This window comes from Cyclopterus lumpus, chromosome 14 (assembly GCF_009769545.1).
Source record: "Cyclopterus lumpus isolate fCycLum1 chromosome 14, fCycLum1.pri, whole genome shotgun sequence".
Classification (NCBI taxonomy): domain Eukaryota; kingdom Metazoa; phylum Chordata; class Actinopteri; order Perciformes; family Cyclopteridae; genus Cyclopterus; species Cyclopterus lumpus.
The window spans coordinates 2,064,209-2,091,630 of NC_046979.1; the positions used below are offsets into that span (position 1 = coordinate 2,064,209).

Consider the following 27,422-nt stretch of genomic DNA (forward strand, 5'->3'; position numbering starts at 1 on the left):
AACGTGTCCTAAAACATGAACGATGTTTATCTACAACAGTGGTTCCTACCGACGTCCATGACGCCTTCGAGGGGAAAGAGAGTCACGTGACACGAAGCGGGGACGCCGTACCTTTAAGAGATCAGCTGACGGACGTGATGACGGGAGGGCGTGTGACAGAGATCACGAGGGGGTCTACAGTGGTCATGTGGGTCTATTGTCACTACATGCACGTCTCAGGGGGGTGACTTTAGGAAGCAACAATAAGATTAGTATTTTATTTTTTATTGATACAGTGACAAAAATTGGGCTACCAATTTGACAAAACTCCAATCATGACGTCATTGCCTGCAGACGGATGGGGGAGGAGTTACGGGGCACAACCAGGAAGTGATGATTAATCATTTATTTGGGTTTTGATTCTGGGAGAAAGAAACCATCAAACCACATGACGCCGTTACTCAAAGGACTCTTAATAATTAATGTCCGCTAGAGATTAGTATCATTTAATCTCTCTCCTTTTAAAAAGGTCATCAAGGGTCAACATCCTAAAGGCTGCGATATTTCTATTTCTTCATTAGATTTAATTCAACAGCAAGTTGACGTTGTTTGTTGTTGTTGTTGTTGTTGTTGGGTCTGCTTTTTGTTTGGCTTTTATCTGATTAGTTCAGTTAAGAATATTTAAATGTGCCAAGTTGATAGTTTTTCTAAACGCGTATGTTTTCTAATAAAAAATGTTTGCATAAAATAATAATAATTTAAATACTTATTTAGGGAGAATACACATTTTGCTTTGGGTGCGAATACATTTTTTTTTAATCTGCTGCTGTTCACTGGGTCATAAAGTTCGCTTCACTTGTGGACATCTTTGTAATTTTAACAATCAATACGTATTCCTTGAAATGGGAAGAACGATTAAAACTGAATGTGACGCTTAATGTCTCTAGTTTTGAAAAACGGCTGATTGGTTTTGAGATATTTATTTCCTCTATAAATGTGTGTGAAAAAGTTTTTTTTTTTTTTTTTTTTTTTTTATATGCAGAAAGTGGGACACACCGGCGGTTTGATGCCGAGGTGAACGGATGGGAGACGAGAACCCGAGGTGTACGAGAACCCGAGAACCCGAGGTGTACGAGAACCCGAGGTGTACGAGAACCCGAGGTGTACGAGAACCCGAGAACCCGAGGTGTACGAGAACCCGAGGTGTACGAGAACCCGAGGTGTACGGTTCCACCGCCGACGGAGCTCCGTGAAGAGGGGAGGAGTTGACCTCGTGACCTCCGCCGGCACCGGGAGAGCCACGAGCTCTCAGAGGGGAACGAGACCCGGGGGATAAACGATTTAATAAAAGGACTCAGAACACACACACACACACACACACACACACACACACACACACACACACACTAGAGGCGGGACGGACAGTTCGTGGTGATTAATATGCATCACGGGGTGAAGACGACAAAACATTGTTGAGATAAACAAAAATCGGAGGAAAAAAAAAGAAGCTTTTTTTTACTCTAAAAAAAGTGAGCGTTGTGCATAGTTCATAGATCATAACAATAACCCCTCTGCAGGTACATATTCGCCGGAATAACAATGGAAGGAAGTGCAATAATGTACAATTCTGTATAGTCGAGTGCACGTGACACTTTCTCCCAATATCAAAACGGAGTTTTCTCCATTTAAAGGTTTTGATCAATTATTCTATTTTTTAAGTGTACTTTTGATACGATGAGCCGGTCGTGTTCCCCTCTCGGTCCCGGGGGTCCAGTCCACTACTCATGTTCACATAAATCCTATAATAAAGTCACGTGGCCTGACACTTCCCTTTTCATCTATTTGTTTTGACCATTTCACGTCTACGACTCTTTTCTTTTCGTTTATTAATCATCGTGCTCATACCTCGCCCACCCAGACGACCGTGTTCCCCCTCTTGATGTCCGACACCTCGCAGTGCGGCGTCCTCTGTTTGCCGTCCAGGACGAAGACGGACTCGGCCGACGGCGTCAACAGGTACGGTCCGAACAAGCCGCTGGAGACCACCACCCGGGCGGGGCCTCCCCAGGGCCAGGCTCGGGGGCCCAGGGGCTCCTTGAGGCTCCGGAGGACCTCGGCGCGGCCCGAGGACAGGTCGGCGAATAGCAGGTCCGTGCCTGAGGCCGAGGCGGCGACCGCCACGTGCTGGTTGGACTCCGCGAAGGAGGGCTGGAAAGCCAGATCGGAGACGGCTCCGGGCTGGTCCAGCTCCCGGTTCAGGGCCAGCTCCCCCCGGAACGACACCGTCTGGACCGTCAGCCTCGAGCTCTCCGGGTCGGGCGTCACCACGTAGCGGCCGTCCGGCGACACGAACGGCCGCCCGGTGACGTTGCGGTTGGGCCCCGTCACCGCGTCCGTCACGCTGTCGATGAGCAGCTGGGCCGGGGCCCCCGGGCGGCTCCGGCACTGCACGAAGTAGAACCCCCCCAGGTGCGTGTAGGCCATGCTGACCGGCACGCAGCTGTAGTTCCTCAGGCTGATGGTCTTCACCCGGCGGAAGCTCTCCAGGTCGATCTTGTGCACCGCGGGTTCGTTTTGGAGGAAGACGAAGGCGAACCTGAAGGGGCAAAGGTCAGGAGGAAGGTTAGGAGCCCTTCTGCATCGTGTGTGTGTGTGTGTGTGTGTGTGTGTGTGTGTGTGTGTGTGTGTGTGCTGTCCTACCTCACGTGGGTGATGATGAGGTTGGTTGGGGGGATGAAGAAGTCGTTGACCTTCTGGAAAGTCGTGCGGACGGCGTGGTGAACTTCTCCCACGCTGGCTTGAGGGATCACCTGTTGGAGGAAGATCAGCGTGATTATTAAATATATATTAAATATATTAAATCATAACCACAATGTTTAGAGAACGTAAAAAACATTTATATCAAAGAACAACGTCTGCAGAAGATAGTTACTCTAATAATAATAATTATAAACATCAGCTGCTCTTATTGTTGCGACGACCTTTCTTTGCTTCATGAGAACAACTCATATCTCATATCAGGTGACTCATAAATATAAGAGATAAACATCCGCAGCATGTTTGGAGAGCGCGAGGCACGCACTCGTCTGATATAGATATATATATATATATATATATATATATATATATATATATATATATATATGTGTGTGTGTGTTATTAAGATAATTCCATAAATCTTACTAACCCTAACTCTATACTATCAGAACGCTCCTCTCGTGGCTCCAGGGGAGCAATAATAAAGTCTGTGATGGATTCTCTGGAAGACTCAAATTAATTAATACTTTGTTGGTTTTATTCCCCGAGGCGTGTATTATATATCTATATATTTATATATATATATCTCGTATATTTATATATATGCATATTGATTTATTGTTTTAAAATGTAGGTTTTTTGGGGTATTTTTTCAAAGTTAAGAGACACTTTAAACGATGTGTGTGTTGATCATTTAAATAGTAAATATCATATTATCAGACAGTTCTATTGTGGTATTAAAATGTGAAAAGGTTTGGCTTATTTCGTTGACGCTTTTTGTAGAAAATAAACAAGTAAACAAAAATAATTCAGGTGACAGCCGGCCCTTCTTGCAATGACCACAATTTGTGGCTGATGAACTCGTATTGTATTTTTAATAAAACAAAGTTGTTTACAATAAAGAGTGAAACAATACAAATTAAAAACGTATTAAAAAACTAATTTTTTACACCTGAATGGAAAACTTCTTGTCGTTTTAATAATTTAAATCAGTGTCGAACACATTTGTGGCTGACGGAGAGGCCACGCCCCCTCCATTGGTCTCCTCCAATGAAACAACATCACGCTCTGATGTGTGCACAGAGATATTGAGACACACACACACACACACACACACACACACACACACACACACAGACACACAGACAGACACAGACACACAGACACAGACCCACACACACACACACACACACACAGACACAGACACACACACACACACACACGCAAACACACACACACAGACAGACACAGACACAGACACACACACACACAGACACACACACACACACACAGACAGACACAGACACACACACGCAGACACAGACACACACACACAGACACACACACACGTAAACACACACACACACACATACAGACACAGACACAGATACATACAGACACACACACGCAGACACAGACACACACACACAGACACACACACACGTAAACACACACACACACACATACAGACACAGACACAGATACATACAGACACACACACACACACACAGACACACACAGACAGACACACACACACACAGACACAGACACACACACACAGACACACATAAACACACACACACACACACAGACAGACACACAGACACACAGACGCACGCACGCACGTACGCACGCACGCGCGCGCGCACACACACACACACACACACACACACACACACACAGACACACACACACACACACACACACATTTGGGCTGTGATCCACGTGGCCCCCCACTCCCATTATGCAGTTCCCCCTGCAATTACATTTTTTAGTGACCCCCCCCCCCCCCCCTTTCTCTAATTATTCATTACTCCTGAAGAAGTGCAGGAAGTGTGTGTGTGTGTGTGTTTAGGGGGGGGAGTGGTTGAGTATGTTCAAGCGACGGCCACCAATGTTATGCAAAGCTGCTCTGATTGTTTTCAAATTATAGAAGAAAATTGTGATGAAAAAACACATTTTCATAGAATTTTCTGCTTCATTTATTATTAAAACCTCTAAAGAGAATAAAAACAACTCCAACACAAACGCCACGGAGTGTGCACCTATACTGGGACACACACACACACACACACACACACACACACACACACACACACACACACACACACACACAGACACACACACACACACACACACACACACACGCACACACAATTTGACAAACAAGGGCGCCATTAACAGCAACACAACCACTGATTAACATTTTAATTGAATAAATATCAATATACATGAAGCCACTGGTGTTCAGAAGCAACAATGCAAACAGCACCGGTTGAATAAAAGAAAGAAAGAAAGAAGAAGAATTGATTCTTTCAGGGGATTTTCTGAATATAAAATGAGTCATTTCCCTCCAAAGGTCCTCACAGAGCCGGACAAACACCTGAGTGTGTGTCAACACAACACCTCACATGACGACGCCCCCCCCGACGGGACGAAGACCACAATAAACATGTTTGTGCCTATTACTGAGATTACAATGGAATCCCTCAGTGGGCTAGTGTTTTACACACACACACACACACACACACACACACACACACACACACACACACACACACACACACACACACACACACACACACACACACACACACACACACACACACACACACACACACACACACACACACACACACACACACACCTCGGCCTCCTCTCATCCCTCGCCCGATCCCTCCGAGGTGGATTAAACCACACCTGTGATCATTTCTCATCTGTGAAGCCTCCATCACCAGCGGTCCAAAGCAGCTGGAGATTTATGTGTTTTTTTCTTTCTGGTAAATGTTCTAAACCATCGAAAGCAGCAACGCAGACAGGAAACACACCACGCAGACAGGAAACGCACCACGCAGACAGGAAACGCACCACACAGACAGGAAACGCACCACGCAGACAGGAAACACACCACGCAGACAGGAAACGCACCACGCAGACAGGAAACGCACCACGCAGACAGGAAACGCACCACACAGACAGGAAACGCACCACGCAGACAGGAAACGCACCACGCAGACAGGAAACGCACCACGCAGACAGGAAACGCACCACGCAGACAGGAAACACACCACGCAGACAGGAAACGCACCACGCAGACAGGAAACGCACCACGCAGACAGGAAACGCACCACGCAGACAGGAAACGCACCACGCAGACAGGAAACGCACCACGCAGACAGGAAACACACCACGCAGACAGGAAACGCACCACGCAGACAGGAAACGCAACACGCAGACAGGAAACGCACCACGCAGACAGGAAACGCACCACGCAGACAGGAAACACAACACGCAGACAGGAAACACACCACGCAGACAGGAAACACAACACGCAGACAGGAAACTCACCACAGACAGGAAACGCACCACGCAGACAGGAAACACACCACGCAGACAGGAAACACAACACGCAGACAGGAAACTCACCACAGACAGGAAACACAACACGCAGACAGGAAACACACCACGCAGACAGGAAACACAACACGCAGACAGGAAACTCACCACAGACAGGAAACGCAACACGCAGACAGGAAACGCACCACGCAGACAGGAAACACACCACGCAGACAGGAAACACACCACGCAGACAGGAAACACAACACGCAGACAGGAAACACACCACGCAGACAGGAAACACAACACGCAGACAGGAAACACACCACGCAGACAGGAAACACAACACGCAGACAGGAAACTCACCACAGACAGGAAACACACCACGCAGACAGGAAACACAACACGCAGACAGGAAACTCACCACAGACAGGAAACGCACCACGCAGACAGGAAACACACCACGCAGACAGGAAACACACCACGCAGACAGGAAACACAACACGCAGACAGGAAACACAACACAGACAGGAAACACACCACAGACAGGAAACACACCACGCAGACAGGAAACGCACCACGCAGACAGGAAACGCACCACGCAGACAGGAAACACAACACGCAGACAGGAAACACACCACGCAGACAGGAAACACAACACGCAGACAGGAAACACACCACGCAGACAGGAAACACAACACGCAGACAGGAAACACACCACGCAGACAGGAAACACAACACGCAGACAGGAAACTCACCACAGACAGGAAACGCACCACGCAGACAGGAAACACACCACGCAGACAGGAAACACACCACGCAGACAGGAAACACAACACGCAGACAGGAAACACAACACAGACAGGAAACACACCACAGACAGGAAACACACCACGCAGACAGGAAACGCACCACGCAGACAGGAAACGCACCACGCAGACAGGAAACACAACACGCAGACAGGAAACACACCACGCAGACAGGAAACACAACACGCAGACAGGAAACACACCACGCAGACAGGAAACACAACACGCAGACAGGAGACACACCACACAGACAGGAAACACACCACGCAGACAGGAAACACAACACGTAGACAGGAAACACAACACGCAGACAGGAAACGCACCACGCAGACAAGAAACACAACAACTCATTGTCGTTTTGGGATTTAGTGGATGCAGTCAAACTGCTTTTCAAGCTTCTGAAGCTTCTGAAACTCACCTGGAGAGTCGGGTGTGTTCGGTCCATGTCGCCCCACGTCAGGACCCAGACCTGGTCATGTGACTTGTCGTAGAGCATCTTCACCGGGAAGGGATCCGTCTTGACGGCCTGTCGGAGGTTAGAGCCGTTGTTCTTGAGCTCAATTAAAGTCTCATTTTACGGTCATTAAAATACATCAAAAGGATGGAAAAGGTATTGAATTAAATAATGGGTGGCAGCAAAAAAAATAATTATCGAGGTAAACGTGTCGAAATTAAGAGTAAGCTTGAAAACACGGGAAAACCAATCAAAGCCGCTCAAAGGGAACTTCTCCAAAGGGGCGGAGACACGTTTCAGCTGGAAGAACAGAGAGAACACAGCATGACTGGCAGAGGACGAGAACAGGGGGAAGAAGAGAAACGAAGAGAGAGATGTGTGTGTGTGTGTGTGTGTGGGGGGGGGGGGGGTCTGCTGACTCCTGGTTTCTGGTTTCTGGCTCCTGACTTCTGGTTTCTGGCTCCTGACTTCTGGCTCCTGGCTCCTGGCTTCTGGTTTCTGGTTTCTGGTTTCTGGTTTCTGGTTTCTGGTTTCTGGCTTCTGGCTCCTGGCTCCTGGCTTCTGGTTCCTGGCTCCTGACTTCTGGCTTCTGGCTCCTGGCTTCTGGCTCATGGCTCCTGGCTTCTGGCTCATGGCTCCTGGCTTTTGGCTCCTGGCTCATGGCTCCTGGCTTCTGGCTTCTGGCTCATGGCTCCTGGCTTCTGGCTCATGGCTCCTGGCTTTTGGCTCCTGGCTCATGGCTCCTGGCTTCTGGCTTCTGGCTCCTGGCTCCTGGCTCCTGGTTTCTGGTTTCTGGTTTCTGGTTTCTGGCTTCTGGCTTCTGGCTCCTGGCTCCTGGTTTCTGGCTTCTGGTTTCTGGTTTCTGGCTTCTGGTTTCTGGCTTCTGGCTTCTGGCTTCTGGCTCCTGGTTTCTGGTTTCTGGTTTCTGGTTTCTGGCTTCTGGCTTCTGGATCATGGTTCCTGGTTTCTGGTTTCTGGTTTCTGGTTTCTGGTTTCTGGCTTCTGGCTTCTGGTTTCTGGCTCATGGCTCATATATTGCCGGCCAGCCAAGTGTCAACAGTGCGTATGTACACGTGTGTGTGTGTGTGTGTGTGTGTGTGTGTGTGTGTGTGTGGGGGGGGGGGGGGGGGGGGGAGAGGTAACCCTGAGGTGAGGCCTCCATGTAGCTTTGAAACCTTTAAAAAAGGGACTAGATGTCTTATTATTTTCAGAATAAGGTTTTTTTTTTCAGAAATGATGTCAACACCCCAAAAACGTTATGAACCCAAAACGTTGCTCACATTATCTCATCTCATATCACAAATGGATCCTGAGGTTTCTTTACGAATCGTTGACGGAGGTAGAAAAAAAAAATACAATTTCATCCTTCAGGAAACCAGAATATTTGTTTTTGTTTTGTTTTTTTACTTCAAAGATCATCATCAGTATTTTTCTCAAGTGAAAGAAAAAGCACAAAAGAACCCGAAAAAGACGACTGACTGCAGGAAGTGAACCAGTCGACGTGGTGAAGAGGCTCACCTGGACCCGGTGGGCTCACCTGGACCCGGTGGGCTCACCTGGACCCCGGGGGGCTCACCTGGACCCGGTGGGCTCACCTGGACCCGGTGGGCTCACCTGGACCCCGGGGGGCTCACCTGGACCCGGGGGGCTCACCTGGACCCCGGTGGGCTCACCTGGACCCCGGGGGGCTCACCTGGACCCGGTGGGCTCACCTGGACTCTGTGGGCTCACCTGGACCCGGTGGGCTCACCTGGACCCGGTGGGCTCACCTGGACCCGGTGGGCTCACCTGGACACCGGTGGGCTCACTTGGACTCGGTGGGGGAGGAGGATGAGGAAGACGAGGAGGATGAGGAGGATGATGAGGAGGATGAGGAGGAGGAAGACGAGGAGGAAGACGAGGAGGAAGACGAGGAGGATGACGAGGATGATGAGGAGGAGGAGGAGGAGGAAGACGAGGAGGAAGACGAGGAGGATGAGGAGGATGAGGAGGATGAGGAGGAGGAAGACGAGGAGGAAGACGAGGAGGATGCATTAAGGGAGGGGCGACAGGGTGATCAATGGGAGGAAGTGTTGGACGGAGAGGAGAGGAAGAAGGGGGCAGCCGGTGAGCAGCAATACACCGAAAGGTCGCGACCTCTGTTCCTCCTTCCATGACTAGCTGTGATCACAGTTATTTAGTTTGAACTCCTCTTTACTCGGACTGTTCCTCCCTTCGCCTCCTTGAGTCCTACTTCCTCAGTATTGATGGCGTCGACCCTGGAAGGAGCGCCCGAGGGACTCGGTCCCTAAACAGCCGTTACGGGCGAGATGAATGGCGCTCGAGGTGCGTTTGATTTACGTCCCCTTGCATGTGGTCCTCTTTACGTCAGCGGCGTTGAGTCGGGCGCGCTTCATGTCGGTGACGCCGATCGACATGAAGCGCGCCGTCGGCTGCACGGTGTAAATAGACGGGGTGATTTTGAACGTTTCCAACTTATTCTGCCATGAAAATAACGTTGACATTGAGGGGGAAACTAAAATTATAAATTATAAATAAAATAAATAAAATAAATAAAATAAATAAAATAAATAAAATAAATAAAATAAATAAAATAAATAAAATAAATAAAATAAAATAAAAGTAAAATAAAATAAATAAAATAAAATAAATAAAATAAATAAAATAAATAAAATAAATAAAATAAATAAAATAAATAAAATAAATAAAATAAATAAAATAAATATTGTTTCCGCACAGCAGCCGCGTACAAATGCACAGTTTCCCCACACTTCATAGCAGCTGTCACTTAGAGGAATAACTCCTGAGACCCACCTGCACCACCTTCTGCGCCTGGACGTCGACCACCAGCAGGCGGCTCAGGAGGGGCTGGGTCACGTAGATGTACTTATCACGGATGTTGACTGCCGAGGACCACACGCAGTGCTGGGGGGACACCCCCTCACCTTTAGGGCACATCTCCTCCTGGGGAGGAGCAAGCAGAGAGCATGATGGGAGGAGGAGGAGGAGGAGGAGGAGGAAGGAGGAGGAGAGCAGAGAGCATGATGGGAGGAGCAAGCAGAGAGCATGATGGGAGGAGGAGGAGGAGGAGGAGGAGGAGGAGGAAGAAGAGAGCAGAGAGCATGATGGGAGGAGCAAGCAGAGAGCATGATGGGAGGAGGAGGAGGAGGAGGAGGAGGAAGAAGAGAGCAGAGAGCATGATGGGAGGAGGAAGAAGAGAGCAGACAGCATGATGGGAGGAGGAGGAGGAGGAAGGAGGAGGAGAGCAGAGAGCATGATGGGAGGAAGAAGAAGAGAGCAGAGAGCATGATGGGAGGAGGAGGAGGAGGAAGGAGGAGGAGAGCAGAGAGCATGATGGGAGGAGGAGGAGGAGGAGGAGGAGGAGGAAGGAGGAGGAGAGCAGAGAGCATGATGGGAGGGGGAGGAGGAGGAGGAGGAAGGAGGAGGAGAGCAGAGAGCATGATGGGAGAAGGAAGAAGAGATCAGAGAGCATAATGGGAGGAGGAGGAGGAAGGAGGAGGAGAGCAGAGAGCATGATGGGAGGAGGAGGAGGAGGAGGAGAGCAGAGAGCATGATGGGAGGAGGAAGAAGAGAGCAGAGAGCATGATGGGAGGAGGAGGAGGAGGATGAGGAGGAGGAAGGAGGAGGAGAGCAGAGAGCATGATGGGAGGAGGAGGAGGAGGAGGAGGAGGAGGAGGAGGAGGAGAGGCACTTTACTCCATCGAGCCTCTCCCATAATTCAAGCTGGAAGATGATTCAACATTTTTTTTATATTCATGTGGATTTTATTGGTTGTTGCATTGAACAGCAAGTTCATAATTATGCATATTTTCTACCATATGGGGGGGGGGGGGTTAAGATCTGGAACCATCAGTTATTTCAATATATATATATATATAAATATAAATTGGATCAAAAACTTCACACACACACACACACACAAAGCAGCAGCAACTGCTTATCGAGTTGGCATTGATCTCTAACAGGATTACAGGTTCCCCGGAGAACCCAAAGGAACCTTTAGCACCTGAAGCCCGTCGCTCCGTGAGGGGGACGTTCTCCAGTGGATTAAACCCCTCCGGCTGCGTGGGATCGACTCTGTATTGACTAATGGACACGAGTAATCCCATTATGGATTATGGTCTGCCCCCCCCCCCCCCCCCCCACATGCTTATGAGAGCACATCTTTGATAAACACAAGATTTAAAGTTGTTCTTTAGAATGAAACTCATTTTTATAAGTCTTAAAATTAGTTATCCAGTTATTAGTTTATTAGTAAACTGCTGATAGAATCTCTATTGACAACGAAGGCCGTGAATATGAGATATGAATTTACTATAGTTACACAAAGTAATTCATTTTGTGATTTGGTTGCTAGATTTATTTAATAGGCGAGATGCAATAGTTTCATACGTTTGGCCCACGACACAGATTCCAATAAAAGATGGAGGAGTCGGCTGATGAGGAGAAGTTGCTGTGACTGGAGTAAACAAGGTTGTTGTTGTTGTTGTTGTTTTGGTCCCCTGCAGAGCGTGTTGGGAAGACGCATCACAACTTAATGGGGATGAGAGCTGAGCAGCTGGTGGTTTGAGTGCCTTTCTTTCTTCATGCATTCATTCTGACTGTTACTCTAAAATGTATTTAGTAATATATACATGGGGGGGGGGGGGGGGGTCATTACCTGACATGTCCCTGGTGTAATCTACTCTGATCTGACACAATGAACAGATGGACCACACACGACTCACGTAGGTGGCGACGATCCTCTCCGTCCTCGCCATGTGTCGGCGTACCTCGCAGCCGGCGGGCTGCAGCACCGTGACGCCCTCGTCGGAGAACACGTAGAACATGTTCCCCACGCTCAGCCCTGCAGGGGGAACACGGGCGGAGGTGAACACGTCGACGGGGGGGGGGGGGGGGGGGGAGGGGGGGGGGGGGCCAACACGTGCACATTAAAAGGACTCGCACTCCCGTCTCATCCGACAGCTGTGATGGTTAAAACATATCAGATACGCACAATACGCATGCACATGTATATTAATGATCATGCTGTGTGTGAAGGTCACGAGGTCACGAGGTCACGAGGTCACGCGCGTTGTGTTCGTGAACGAGCTCTCTGGCTCTGTGAAGCTGTCGCGTGATGATGTAAATACATAAAACATATTGTTGCGTTTGCTTTGCACTCTCCGCCACAGCGGGGGGGCCAGTGCTCCTAATGATGTGGTAATAATATGGATATATTAATATATATATATATACACGGTAAAGACAGGGTGGATTTGTTTACTGCTTTAAAAAGACCACACGGTGTTACAGCTCTCACGCCTCCTCCGGCTCGGGAGGAGGAGCTTCCTCTCTTAGACAGCGAAGAAAGGATGAAGCAGCTCGAGGCCCGAGGGAGGAGGAGAGGCTTGGAGGAAAGTCTGATGCTGCAGAGGAAACCACTTTGTTTCTCTTGGAGAGAGCGGCGCACACATGTTGTCCTGCTCCCAGTGAACAAAAGCCCTCTGACAAGGGTTGTGTATTATGGAGAAGAGGTATGTATTACCTTCTTCTCTCCACAGGATGTTGGCAACTGCAGATTCAGCCATCGAGGAATGGAACAAGGAAAACGGGAGAAAAGAGAACATGAAATCACTTTTTGGGGCAACTTCTCTAACAACGAATCATATCTGACGGCGACAACATGTTCCACCAAAATCAATAAATCACTCAGAAGTCATCGATTCTTTTGCCTCAGATCAGCGGTTCTCTCGGTGGAGACGGGGAACATGATGCAATCCAACGAAAGTCCCAAAATATATCAAAGGCACGTAGAAATATGTGATTTAAAAAACTGATGATGCGTGACTGGAGACCGATGACGCCGTCAGGAGAAGTTACCGCGTACGTCACTTTAAATACCACGTTAGATTATGTCCGGTGGGATTAACGGCAGCATCGCTTCCGAAGCGTCTTACGTGTCTTCTTGGCCGAGTCTTCCACGAACAGCGAGGAGATGTCCTCGTCCACGCCCACCTCGTTCTTGGCGATGCACGTGTAGGCGCCGGTGTCCTCGTACCGGACGCTGCCGATCAGGAGCTCGCTGCCGTTGGCTGCGAGGAGAGAGGAAACATGTATGATGCATTATGTTTCACCTTTACCGGGTACATGTATGATGCATTATGTTTCATCTTTACCGGGTACATGTATGATGCATTATGTTTCATCTTTACCGGGTACATGTATGATGCATTATGTTTCATCTTTACCGGGTACATGTATGATGCATTATGTTTCATCTTTACCGGGTACATGTATGATGCATTATGTTTCACCTTTACCGGGTACATGTATGATGCATTATGTTTCATTTTTACCGGGTACATGTATGATGCATTATGTTTCATCTTTACCGGGTACATGTATGATGCATTATGTTTCATCTTTACCGGGTACATGTATGATGCATTATGTTTCATCTTTACCGGGTACATGTATGATGCATTATGTTTCATCTTTACCGGGTACATGTATGATGCATTATGTTTCACCTTTACCGGGTACATGTATGATGCATTATGTTTCATTTTTACCGGGTACATGTATGATGCATTATGTTTCATCTTTACCGGGTACATGTATGATGCATTATGTTTCATCTTTACCGGGTACATGTATGATGCATTATGTTTTATCTTTACCGGGTACATGTATGATGCATTATGTTTCATCTTTACCGGGTACATGTATGATGCATTATGTTTCATCTTTACCGGGTACATGTATGATGCATTATGTTTCACCTTTACCGGGTACATGTATGATGCATTATGTTTCATTTTTACCGGGTACATGTATGATGCATTATGTTTCATCTTTACCGGGTACATGTATGATGCATTTTAGGAGAAGGATTAATTATCAGCCAAAAACATTTGGACATTTATTGTGTTTTTAAAGGGTTATCTGACGAAAACAACCCCCCCCGACAGAGACAACGTCGGTGTAATGTGAGGAATAAATGACTTTTATTGTCAGAGGAGTGTGGCAGCTTTAAAGAGAGCACATGGCTGACTTACACTGCACTTAAAACCCACTCCGTATTACCCTTTAAGTTACTTATTAACAAAGTGTCAGAAACTACCACCAGAAAGAAACCGGCTTCGTCAGACCCTCTCTGTCTTGTGTCTTTAACTTCTCGTCTAGTTTCACTCTTATCCTCCCGGCGTGCTACAGAACGCTGCATTGTTTGCCTCAAAGCTGCAGCTGTGTTAGATGTTGGATGAAAGGTGAGGTCACAGAGGTCACCGTGGGAGGCCGGCCGTCTGATGCTCGCTGTGATGTACAGCTGCACTCTGATCTCTATCAGTACTGCATGTAGCTCGACCGTGAACACGAAGCACTTTACAGCTCGACCGTGAACACAAAGCACTTTACACCTTTCAGCTTTCATCCCCCTTCATGTCTTGAAGTATCCATAGCATCCTGTTGGATTTCTTCTTTTCAAACTAAAAGCTCCCCGACCGTCAGTGCTTTGTCTTCCTGCAGAAACAATATTTACCAAAACGGTAATAAAGCCTGACGTCATCCCTCTTTTTAATGTCTGCCTGCCGGGTCGCAAAATAACGAGACGTTCCAGAAGTTGGCGCAAAGCTTTTCCCCGTTAGTGAAACGTCTTCTGGATTCCGATATTAATTCTCTTTTATCGGGGGAAAGAAGTGTGAAATGCTTTGAAGTGAACGGCGCCTTGAAGCGGGCCTTCGTAGAATGAGACGCTGCTTTAATTACTGCTAATTCATAATTATGTTCAGATCAATTGTTATAGAAAACCACTAAATCAACCACTCATTAAATGAGCCTTTTGCAGCAGTTCCTGATGACGGGGAATTTGAATATTGGAGTGAGATCTTCTTCACTGGCACAAAGGGCACGTGGGGTAATAACTATATAGTTTGTTATTTAATAAGCATTAATTGCATAACCTCTATAGATTATTGCTGCTGTAGCAAAACAATGTCCATCCACCTACCTACCTACCTACCTACCTATCTATCTATCTATCTATCTATCTATCTATCTATCTATCTATCTATCTATCTATCTATCTATCTATCTATCTATCTATCTATCTATCTATCTATCTATCTATCTATCTATCTATCCATCCATCCATCCATCCATCCATCCATCCATCCATCCATCCATCCATCCATCCATCCATCCATCCATCCATCCATCCATCCATCCATCCACCCACCTACCTATCTATCTATCTATCTATCTATCGATCTTCTACCTACCTACCCACCTACCTACCTACCTACCTACCTATCTATCTATCCATCTATCTATCCATCTATCTATCTATCTATCTATCTTCTACCATCCAACCTATCTATCTATCTATCTATCTATCTATCTATCTATCTATCTATCTATCTATCTATCTATCTATCTATCTATCTATCTATCTATCTATCTATCTATCTATCTATCTATCTACCCACCTACCTATCTCACATGTTAATTTACCTCGATTAACAACGGATGTGATTATAGTGATTATTGTGCATTCTTCCCACAAAGGTCATAAATAAAATGAAATATGACATCACACGTCAAGGCATCCCTCCGTGTTCAGAGGATTGCTTCAACCAAACAACATGGAACCTGGTAGAGAGTGTGAGGTTCCAGCTCCAGACTGTGGTCCACACTCCAAGTGTCAGTGTGCGATTCAGATTGTACAGAAGCCAAATGTGAGGATGTGAGCCCTCGTTCAGGGTTTTTATTACACATATCTTTAACAGCATTATATGTCATATGTGGAGATGGAAGCGCAGGATCGCACCTCGTCTGCACTTTGGATTCATTTGAATCTGAATAAAAATGGGAACGTACTTTTCCACTATAATCTTTTCAACTAAATGTTTGTCATGAAAACAATGAACCCTTTAAAGCACAAGTCCCGCCCCTCGCCCACATTAGATGTGTTGGTGAACCTTGCAGAACCTCCCGTGTTTGAGTGTGTGAGGGTTGATAACAGGCTATTACCACATGACCCACACACAGCCAATACACCTCCGTAATGAGAACCAGGTCATAAAAAGAAAAAGTCATGCTCTACTCTGCACCTCCTTTTCTGTATTGAGAGTGTCCACTCCCCCCTCCCCCCCCCCCCACACACAGTATATTTCATTTTATTCCTTCTAATCTCCCTTTTCATTCACCTCTAAAGGATGTTTGTCGAGGGAATAAAAGAAAAAGAAGAGTTGATCGAGGTCACCGCAATCTGGGTTCCATCACCTCGCTTAGACTGCAAATGAGTGAAAACAAATAATATCCAACGTTGCAGCTGAGATTTTAATAAAAAAGGAGTTAGCTCGACGGAACGCCAGCTGGGTTTTCAAGCTCAACGTGCAGCTCTCTGCAGCGGCGTGGGTACGTAATCCCTAAAAAACACCACTCCACCGCCGGGATGTGGCACGCGTTGAACGTGCACTAAAACGTGCACTACGCTGACAGCACTTCCCCCCAAAAATAATTATAATAAAGAAAACCCTCCTCACCGAGGAGAGAGAGCTGCTTGGAGGAGCGGGGCAGCAGGTCCAAGCCGTTCTTCAGCCAGAGCAGCGTGGGGTTCGGGATGCCGTCGGCGTGGCAGTGCAGGCTGGCTGACACGCCGGGCTCCTGGGCCTGGGTCTCCGGGTAGACCAGGATCACTGGGGGGACTGGAACCACCGAGAGAGAGAGAGAGAGAGAAGAGGGTCGAGTGAAAACCCAATTACACACTGTTTCATGGTAACTCCTGAGGGAACACACACACACACACACACGCAGGAATTTATTCACACATATCTCCTGCTTACCGAAGAAGACCAGCAAAGGAAGGTGGAGGAATGGGGGGTGGGGGGGGTGGGGGGGGTTGTTATGAAAAACAACTTTTTCTTTCCCACTCATCATCTCAAGACTTCTAAAGACATTATCTTAATGTAATGTTCATTTTCCCCCTTTTCTTTCTAACACTTGAATGAATAACGAATCATTGGAGAAAGTATTGGGCAGATTTATCAATAAAAAGGTCATTTATTTACTTTCCCTGTAAGTTATTCATATGACGCGTTGACGCTGCAGCTGAGCCGACGCCCCCGGCGACGCGTCACGGTGACATTTAAACAACTTTAATTGTGGCTAAAGGGTTAACATGTCTGCTTCACAGGAAGAAGAACAGAGGATCTCAAAGCTCAAAGCATTTAGTCCCCGGTGGAGGAAAGAAAGGAGCCGCTACTGACCATTCACCTGCAGCACATGGGTCTGATGGAGGTCTTCGTAGCCGTAGGCATGGCAACTGTAGTTCCCCATGTGGATGGTCGTCACCTTGGTGATGTACAGAGAGCCGTCGTCCCCAAAGTCCTGGAAGAGACGGAGCAGGGGATTAAGTAAAGGGAGAAGAGGAGGGATGAAGGGAGCTTGATGGAATACTTAAGGATGCTCGGGGTGAAACAGGAAGAGGAGGAATGAAAGGAGCTTGATGGAAGACTTAAGGACGCTCGGGGTGAAACAGGAAGAGGAGGAATGAAGGGAGCTTGATGGAAGACTTAAGGATGCTCGGGGTGAAACAGGAAGAGGAGGAATGAAAGGAGCTTGATGGAAGACTTAAGGATGCTCGGGGTGAAACAGGAAGAGGAGGAATGAAGGGAGCTTGATGGAAGACTTAAGGATGCTCGGGGTGAAACAGGAAGAGGAGGAATGAAAGGAGCTTGATGGAAGACTTAAGGATGCTCGGGGTGAAACAGGAAGAGGAGGAATGAAAGGAGCTTGATGGAAGACTTAAGGACGCTCGGGGTGAAACAGGAAGAGGAGGAATGAAGGGAGCTTGATGGAAGACTTAAGGACGCTCGGGGTGAAACAGGAAGAGGAGGAATGAAAGGAGCTTGATGGAAGACTTAAGGATGCTCGGGGTGAAACAGGAAGAGGAGGAATGAAAGGAGCTTGATGGAAGACTTAAGGATGCTCGGGGTGAAACAGGAAGAGGAGGAATGAAAGGAGCTTGATGGAAGACTTAAGGACGCTCGGGGTGAAACAGAAAGAGGAGGAATGAAGGGAGCTTGATGGAATACTTAAGGATGCTCGGGATGAAGGGAGCTTGATGGAAGACTTAAGGATGCTCGGGGTGAAACAGGAAGAGGAGGGATGAAGGGAGCTTGATGGAAGACTTAAGGACGCTCGGGGTGAAACAGGAAGAGGAGGAATGAAGGGAGCTTGATGGAAGACTTAAGGATGCTCGGGATGAAGGGAGCTTGATGGAAGACTTAAGGATGCTCGGGGTGAAACAGGAAGAGGAGGGATGAAGGGAGCTTGATGGAAGACTTAAGGACGCTCGGGGTGAAACAGGAAGAGGAGGAATGAAGGGAGCTTGATGGAAGACTTAAGGATGCTCGGGATGAAACAGGAAGAGGAGGAATGAAGGGAGCTTGATGGAAGACTTAAGGATGCTCGGGATGAAACAGGAAGAGGAGGGATGAAGGGAGCTTGATGGAAGACTTAAGGACGCTCGGGGTGAAACAGGAAGAGGAGGGATGAAGGGAGCTTGATGGAAGACTTAAGGATGCTCGGGGTGAAACAGGAAGAGGAGGGATGAAGGGAGCTTGATGGAAGACTTAAGGATGCTCGGGATGAAGGGAGCTTGATGGAAGACTTAAGGACACTCGGGATGAAACAGAAAGAGGAGGAATGAAGGGAGCTTGATGGAAGACTTAAGGATGCTCGGGATGAAAGGAGCTTGATGGAATACTTAAGGATGCTCGGGATGAAGGGAGCTTGATGAAAGACTTAAGGATGCTCGGGATGAAACAGGAAGAGGAGGAATGAAAGGAGCTTGATGGAATACTTAAGGATGCTCGGGATGAAAGGAGCTTGATGGAATACTTAAGGATGCTCGGGATGAAGGGAGCTTGATGAAAGACTTAAGGATGCTCGGGATGAAACAGGAAGAGGAGGAATGAAAGGAGCTTGATGGAATACTTAAGGATGCTCGGGATGAAAGGAGCTTGATGGAATACTTAAGGATGCTCGGGATGAAGGGAGCTTGATGAAAGACTTAAGGATGCTCGGGATGAAACAGGAAGAGGAGGAATGAAAGGAGCTTGATGGAATACTTAAGGATGCTCGGGATGAAATAGGAAGAGGAGGGTTATTTGCTTTCGCTCTGAGGGCTCGAGAAGAGAATGTGAGCTGATGGAGGTGTCTTTTAAAGACGTGTCTTTTAAAGATGGAGGTGTCTTTTAAAGACGTGTCTTTTAAAGATGGAGGTGTCTTTTAAAGAAGGAGGTGTCTTTTGAAGGTGTGTCTTTTAAAGATGGAGGTGTCTTTTAAAGACGTGTCTTTTAAAGATGGAGGTGTCTTTTAAAGAAGGAGGTGTCTTTTAAAGACGTGTCTTTTAAAGATGGAGGTGTCTTTTAAAGACGTGTCTTTTAAAGATGGAGGTGTCTTTTAAAGAAGGAGGTGTCTTTTGAAGGTGTGTCTTTTAAAGATGGAGGTGTCTTTTAAAGACGTGTCTTTTAAAGATGGAGGTGTCTTTTAAAGAAGGAGGTGTCTTTTGAAGGTGTGTCTTTTAAAGATGGAGATGTCTTTTAAAGATGGATAAATAATAATAATAACAATCATATATTAACAAAAGGTAAGACTTGATATGCAGGTGATATTTATGTGTATTAATATAGTATATCTTATAAACCTGAACAGGTGTTTTGATGAAGAACCAAATTGGCCACTTATGATCAACTTGGAAAAAACCTCTTTGGGCGCAGTGCTGCTATCAAAGAGGTGACGGATAGATAATAATGGACAGATGAAAAGATGAATTTGTCAAATTTGAATATTTTATGTTAATGGCGGATTCTGGTCTGCTGCACAGCTAACATAATGGTTTTATTTTCATTATTTGTCCTGAAAGTCTGAGAAGAAATCTTTCAAGAGAAAATTATAGGCTTTTATTTTCATTCAGGTTAAATTATATGCTTTTATAAAAAGAGCAGTCGTGAGAAATTATACGTGCCGGCACATTGACGTTTCAGGACCTTCATTCGTAATCGTGATTGCTCTTTTCATAATGTCAAAGTTATAAAAATCGAACCGCAACTCAAGAGCCACGTTCACATGAATAACCTGAGCAGAGATTACATGTTAATACAATCAATATACATCATTCATTTCATTTTGTAATAATTAGTTTCCAATCTCACTCAGAAGAACAACTCTTTGAAGATGCAGATGGTATTTGAGTCCTTTGGCTGTGCAGCAATCACACGTGGAGAACCGGGGCAGAACCCTTCAACACACACAGGGAACTCTCTTTGGAGAACCCAACTCTACTCGGATGTGAAACACCCGGTCGTGATCGAGAGAAAAGAAAAGGAGATGAACGACAACACAGTGGAGAGAAGGTGTGCAGAGAGAGGGACTGAGGGCAAAGGCCAGGAGCAGGTAACTGAGTCTGATTGTAATGACGGCTCGTTGTGGCTCGTTGTGGCTCGTTGTGGCTCGTTGTGACTCGTTGTGGCTCGTGGGGGCTCGTGGGGGCTCGTTGTGGCTCGTTGTGGCTCGTGGGGGCTCGTTGCGGCTCGTTGTGGCTCGTTGTGACTCGTTGTGACTCGTTGTGGCTCGTGGGGGCTCGTTGCGGCTCGTTGCGGCTCGTTGTGACTCGTTGTGACTCGTGGGGGCTCGTTGCGGCTCATTGCGGCTCGTTGTGGCTCGTTGTGATTCGTTGTGGCTCGTGGGGGCTCGTTGCGGCTCGTTGTGGCTCGTTGTGGCTCGTGGGGGCTCGTTGTGGCTCGTGGGGGCTCGTTGCGGCTCGTTGTGGCTCGTTGTGGCTCGTGGGGGCTCGTTGTGGCTCGTGGGGGCTCGTTGCGGCTCGTTGTGGCTCGTTGTGGCTCATTGTGGCTCGTTGTGGCGGCTCGTGGCGGTGTGTTTTCAGTACATGAAGGTTAATCGTAACATTCTGGTCCCTTGTCCTTTTTTGTTGCAAGAAACCAAGATGGCGACGGCCAAAATGCCGAACTCAAGGCTTTAAAATGTCATTCCACAAACCAATGGGGCTTGCGTCCACTTCTACAATCTATGGTTCCTTCTTTGATTCGCTCTCCCTCTTTCACTCGGATCGCTCTGTGGAAACTCATTACGCACGGCCATTGGCCTGAGGGCCCTCGGGCGCCATCGCCTTTTCCTCACGTCTCCACCTTTACACTCAACATTGTTTATCGGCTCATCACAGAGGCCCAACGGGGGGGGGGGGGGGGGGCTCATTAACATGCGATTAGCGAGACGGTGATCCGGTGGAGGGGTGAAGCGAAGCCAGCGCCATGCCGTCACCTGTGCAGACGCGTCTAAACGGGAGCATGGCCTCAGGGTTCACCGAGCAGTGAGCGACCTGTAGTTCTACCGGTTTCATGGAGAAGAGCCAAACCACAGCGTCAAGCATGCAGACGAACAACCAGCACATGCACTCACGTTGATGTCCTCCAGGTCCAGGAAGTTCAGGACGATGCCGTTCCTCTTCCAGATGATCGGCGGACGCAGCGTCCCCTGGATGGCGCAGGTGAGGACGGCGCTGAGGCCCACTGTTACCGTGGAGACGCTGATCGACTGGTCCTCCGCCAGGCTGAGCTGGACAACCTCTGTGAGAGAGAGAGAGAGAGAGAGAGAGAGAGAGATAATGGATGGTAGAGAGGCAAATAACAAACGATGGGAAGAATGAAATGATGGAGAAAGAAGGGGAAGAAAAAGGAAGGAGAGGAAATCACAAATCAGAAGGAGTGTGCTGACGTAGCGGAACTGTAGCCAAGCTGAGAGCATCCATCTCATTAGTGGACCAGGGAGAATAAACAGCCGTCCAGGAGTGAAGGATATTCAAGATGAATAAAGACCACGGGCCAAATATCATTCTTCTCATTAAGGGAACACGTATGGTCATTGAAATGGCAATTCAATTCACCTTTACGGCAAATTAAGAATTACTCTCCAATGGTTCCCCTTGGCGTCGTAAACGAGCCGCATGTCTACAGCCTGGAAACCTTTTCCATCTCCTCAATATTTACTCTCATCGTCAGATTTCAAATGACATTCAATGTTTTTGTCGGCATAAAGTCGGCAAAAGCAATATGGAGCGTATGAGCTTTTTAATTCTCACTTTTAAACCTTGAATTGCGCAACGACGCCACCGAAATATTTTCCCTTATTTTTATCTGAACGCACTCTTTATGCTTGACAAGAATATGCTCTCAATCAAACGAGTAGTATTTGGGGGTGGAGCATAAATACGGGGATGATACGTGGAGTTCAGGCACGGCGCCACTGACATGCCATAAGTCAGCCCGTGACCTCGGGTCGATAAGGGGGACGGCATGCACTCGATAAATGGAGACACACATGATAGAAATATAAATGGAGGCTTTACTGGACAGATTCTGTCGCTGAATGAAATGAATTGAAGATCCAGCATTAAGGATCCAATGAGAGCAACGGCAACATGTGATTACTACCTCGTGGCTACCTGTCCACTTCGTTAATCCTATTACTGTTTTTTTTTAAATGGTCATAAATATGAATTCTTGAGTGATGCGTTTTGCAAAGTGACCTTTGAACACCAGTGTTAATCCGACAGGTTTGTGCCAAAAGATTCCAAAAGTTTCCTGAGATTTCATGTTCAAGACAATGGAACGGATGAATGGCATGAAAAAAAAGAGACGGGTCAAGGGTATTTAAATCTTTGTTTTGACAGTTCATTTAATATTATTATTATTTTAGTATATATTCTACTTTTTTTTTCTTATTCTTCATTCAACTATCCATCCACCAACCTACCTACCTACCTACCTACCTACCTACCTACCTACCTACCTACCTACCTACCTACCTACCTACCTACCTACCTACCTACCTACCTACCTACCTACCTACCTACCTACCTACCTACCTACCCACCCATCCATCCATCCATCCACCAACCTACCTACCTACCTACCTACCTACCTACCTACCTACCTACCTACCTACCTACCTACCTACCTACCTACCTACCTACCTACCTACCTATCTATCTATCTATCTATCTATCTATCTATCTATCTATCTATCTATCTATCTATCTATCTATCTATCTATCTATCCATCCACCAACCTACCTAACTACCTACCTACCTACCTACCTACCTACCTACCTACCTACCTACCTACCTACCTACCTACCTACCTACCTACCTACCTATCTATCTATAACGATATACATTGATGAACACTTTAAACAAAAATGTAAATGCACCCGATTACTACCTACCTACCTACCTACCTACAAGTAGAAGGTAGACCCGACAGACTCTAAAATATTTGTGTGGAACTTCCTGATCCAGATTTTGACGAACGCTGTTGTAACAGACCTCTGGCGATCAGCTGTCCCGCTTCCCGTAGCTCTCCAGGTGATAGATATATCCGTGTTGACAGCTCGGTCTGTCAGTGGTATTTCAGGAGGCCTTCGGGTACAGTGCGCTGCCAGTTCCAACAAAGTTATCAATCAGCAGAGCAGCGATTTGGTTGGCAGAACAGGGCTTTGAGTGCAATGTGCACGGATGAGTGGCGAAGCGCATTGATCCCATGCGGCTTGGAGGGGTTCAGGGTGGTACTGTGCATTTTTTATACATAAAGTGCATGGAAGTAAGACGTGATATCTCTCTGCAGCGGATGATTTAAAAAAAAAAAAAAAAAAAAAGGTATTAAAGTAGGTGCACAGCATTAAGGACTGTCTCTTCGATAATAATAATAATTATGTACTGTTTATTAATACTTTGTCAGTTAAACACTGGCTACTGTAAAAGGATGGGGCTGCTTTCAACAGGAACAGCCAATAAGAAGTTAAATAACACGTCAGATTACTGCTTCTAAAAGCACCTTGTTTATCTGATTACTTGACAGTAGAGGAATTAATCTTCATCATTTTTTTTACAGTAAGAGAGTTTTTGTTTGATTATTACCATTCAGGCCGGCGTTTGCAAAAGTGCTTTTCTTTATTGAGAAATGTTCTCTTTCCCAGAAGATGTAAATGTAACTGTGACGGCTTTTGCCTCCATAATTAGTATATTGTCAAAAAATGCAATGAAACACATCTTCTGTTTCTCGATAGGCGTTTTGGGTAGCAACAGCCAAACGAGTTCCACGGTGAACAGCAACGCCGTCTAAATCTGTCCAGACATCGCCCCCCTGGTCCCTGGTCCATCTGCAGATGACCCGGACCAGTTGCATTTCCTCAGTGGGAGGTTGTCGTGCCATTATCTAGTTAATGATTCCTACAGTTAGCCCCCCCCCCCCCCCCCCCCCCCCCCAAAACTGTCCTTTTCCCGAAATAGCTCCAATGTGCCAGTTAGTAATTGACTTTCAGGGGAATTCAGGAGGTCCGCTGATGGATCAGCGCTGCCCCCTGAGCTCTGGACCGAGAACAACAGATGGAGAGCGAAGGAAAAGACAAATACCTGGAGAAAAGAAACGAGGGACCATAGAACTCAGACAGAGAGAGAGAAATACATGTGACAGAAAGAAAGAAAGAAAGAAAGAAAGAGGACGAAAGAAAGAAAGAGGATGAATGAAAGAAAGAAAGAAAGAGGATGAAACAAAGAAAGAGGATGAATGAATGAAAGAAAGAAAGAGGACGAAAGAAAGAAAGAGGATGAATGAAAGAAAGAAAGAAAGAGAATGAATGAAAGAAAGAAAGAAAGAAAGAGGATGATGATGATTAGACCAGGTCCCTTTCCACTGTCATTAGACCAGGTCCCTTTCCACTTTCACAAGACCAGGTCCCTTTCCACTGTCATTAGACCAGGTCCCTTTCCACTGTCATTAGACCAGGTCCCTTTCCACTGTCATTAGACCAGGTCCCTTTCCACTTTCACAAGACCAGGTCCCTTTCCACTGTCATTAGACCAGGTCCCTTTCCACTGTCATTAGACCAGGTCCCTTTCCACTTTCACAAGACCAGGTCCCTTTCCACTGTCATTAGACCAGGTCCCTTTCCACTGTCATTAGACCAGGTCCCTTTCCACTTTCACAAGACCAGGTCCCTTTCCACTGTCATTAGACCAGGTCCCTTTCCACTGTCATTAGACCAGGTCCCTTTCCACTGTCATTAGACCAGGTCCCTTTCCACTGTCATTAGACCAGGTCCCTTTCCACTTTCACAAGACCAGGTCCCTTTCCACTGTCATTAGACCAGGTCCCTTTCCACTGTCATTAGACCAGGTCCCTTTCCACTGTCATTAGACCAGGTCCCTTTCCACTGTCATTAGACCAGGTCCCTTTCCACTGTCATTAGACCAGGTCCCTTTCCACTGTCATTAGACCAGGTCCCTTTCCACTTTCACAAGACCAGGTCCCTTTCCACTGTCATTAGACCAGGTCCCTTTCCACTTTCACAGACCAGGTCCCTTTCCACTTTCACAAGACCAGGTCCCTTTCCACTGTCATTAGACCAGGTCCCTTTCCACTGTCATTAGACCAGGTCCCTTTCCACTTTCACAAGACCAGGTCCCTTTCCACTGTCATTAGACCAGGTCCCTTTCCACTTTCACAAGACCAGGTCCCTTTCCACTTTCACAAGACCAGGTCCCTTTCCACTGTCATTAGACCAGGTCCCTTTCCACTGTCATTAGACCAGGTCCCTTTCCACTTTCACAAGACCAGGTCCCTTTCCACTGTCATTAGACCAGGTCCCTTTCCACTTTCACAAGACCAGGTCCCTTTCCACTGTCATTAGACCAGGTCCCTTTCCACTGTCATTAGACCAGGTCCCTTTCCACTTTCACAAGACCAGGTCCCTTTCCACTGTCATTAGACCAGGTCCCTTTCCACTGTCATTAGACCAGGTCCCTTTCCACTTTCACAAGACCAGGTCCCTTTCCACTTTCACAAGACCAGGTCCCTTTCCACTTTCACAAGACCAGGTCCCTTTCCACTGTCATTAGACCAGGTCCCTTTCCACTGTCATTAGACCAGGTCCCTTTCCACTTTCACTAGACCAGGTCCCTTTCCACTGTCATTAGACCAGGTCCCTTTCCACTGTCATTAGACCAGGTCCCTTTCCACTGTCATTAGACCAGGTCCCTTTCCACTTTCACAAGACCAGGTCCCTTTCCACTTTCACAAGACCAGGTCCCTTTCCACTGTCATTAGACCAGGTCCCTTTCCACTTTCACAAGACCAGGTCCCTTTCCACTTTCACAAGACCAGGTCCCTTTCCACTGTCATTAGTCCAGGTCCCTTTCCACTTTCACAAGACCAGGTCCCTTTCCACTTTCACAAGACCAGGTCCCTTTCCACTGTCATTAGACCAGGTCCCTTTCCACTTTCACAAGACCAGGTCCCTTTCCACTTTCACAAGACCAGGTCCCTTTCCACTGTCACTAGACCAGGTCCCTTTCCACTGTCATTAGACCAGGTCCCTTTCCACTTTCACAAGACCAGGTCCCTTTCCACTGTCATTAGACCAGGTCCCTTTCCACTGTCATTAGACCAGGTCCCTTTCCACTGTCATTAGACCAGGTCCCTTTCCACTTTCACAAGACCAGGTCCCTTTCCACTTTCACAAGACCAGGTCCCTTTCCACTGTCATTAGACCAGGTCCCTTTCCACTGTCATTAGACCAGGTCCCTTTCCACTTTCACAAGACCAGGTCCCTTTCCACTGTCATTAGATCAGGTCCCTTTCCACTTTCACAAGACCAGGTCCCTTTCCACTTTCACAAGACCAGGTCCCTTTCCACTGTCATTAGACCAGGTCCCTTTCCACTTTCACAAGACCAGGTCCCTTTCCACTGTCATTAGACCAGGTCCCTTTCCACTGTCATTAGACCAGGTCCCTTTCCACTGTCATTAGACCAGGTCCCTTTCCACTTTCACAAGACCAGGTCCCTTTCCACTTTCACAAGACCAGGTCCCTTTCCACTGTCATTAGACCAGGTCCCTTTCCACTGTCATTAGACCAGGTCCCTTTCCACTTTCACAAGACCAGGTCCCTTTCCACTGTCATTAGATCAGGTCCCTTTCCACTTTCACAAGACCAGGTCCCTT

General features: G+C 47.1%; 1 protein-coding gene across 1 annotated transcript in view; it reads right to left on the reverse strand.

The window, feature by feature from the left end:
* Positions 1–1,226: 1,226 nt before the first annotated feature.
* Positions 1,227–27,422, reverse strand: part of fstl4 (follistatin-like 4) — a 101,219-nt gene continuing 75,023 nt past the window's right edge. The window contains exons 5-14 of the mRNA XM_034550429.1: positions 21,823–21,989; positions 17,607–17,727; positions 16,884–17,045; positions 13,296–13,430; positions 12,884–12,910; positions 12,084–12,202; positions 10,150–10,299; positions 7,300–7,407; positions 2,680–2,789; positions 1,227–2,575 (exon numbers count right to left, since the gene is read on the reverse strand). Of these exons, the coding sequence (XP_034406320.1) occupies positions 1,879–2,575; positions 2,680–2,789; positions 7,300–7,407; positions 10,150–10,299; positions 12,084–12,202; positions 12,884–12,910; positions 13,296–13,430; positions 16,884–17,045; positions 17,607–17,727; positions 21,823–21,989 (1,796 nt within the window). The 3' untranslated portion in view covers positions 1,227–1,878. The remainder of the gene's footprint in view (positions 2,576–2,679; positions 2,790–7,299; positions 7,408–10,149; positions 10,300–12,083; positions 12,203–12,883; positions 12,911–13,295; positions 13,431–16,883; positions 17,046–17,606; positions 17,728–21,822; positions 21,990–27,422) is intronic.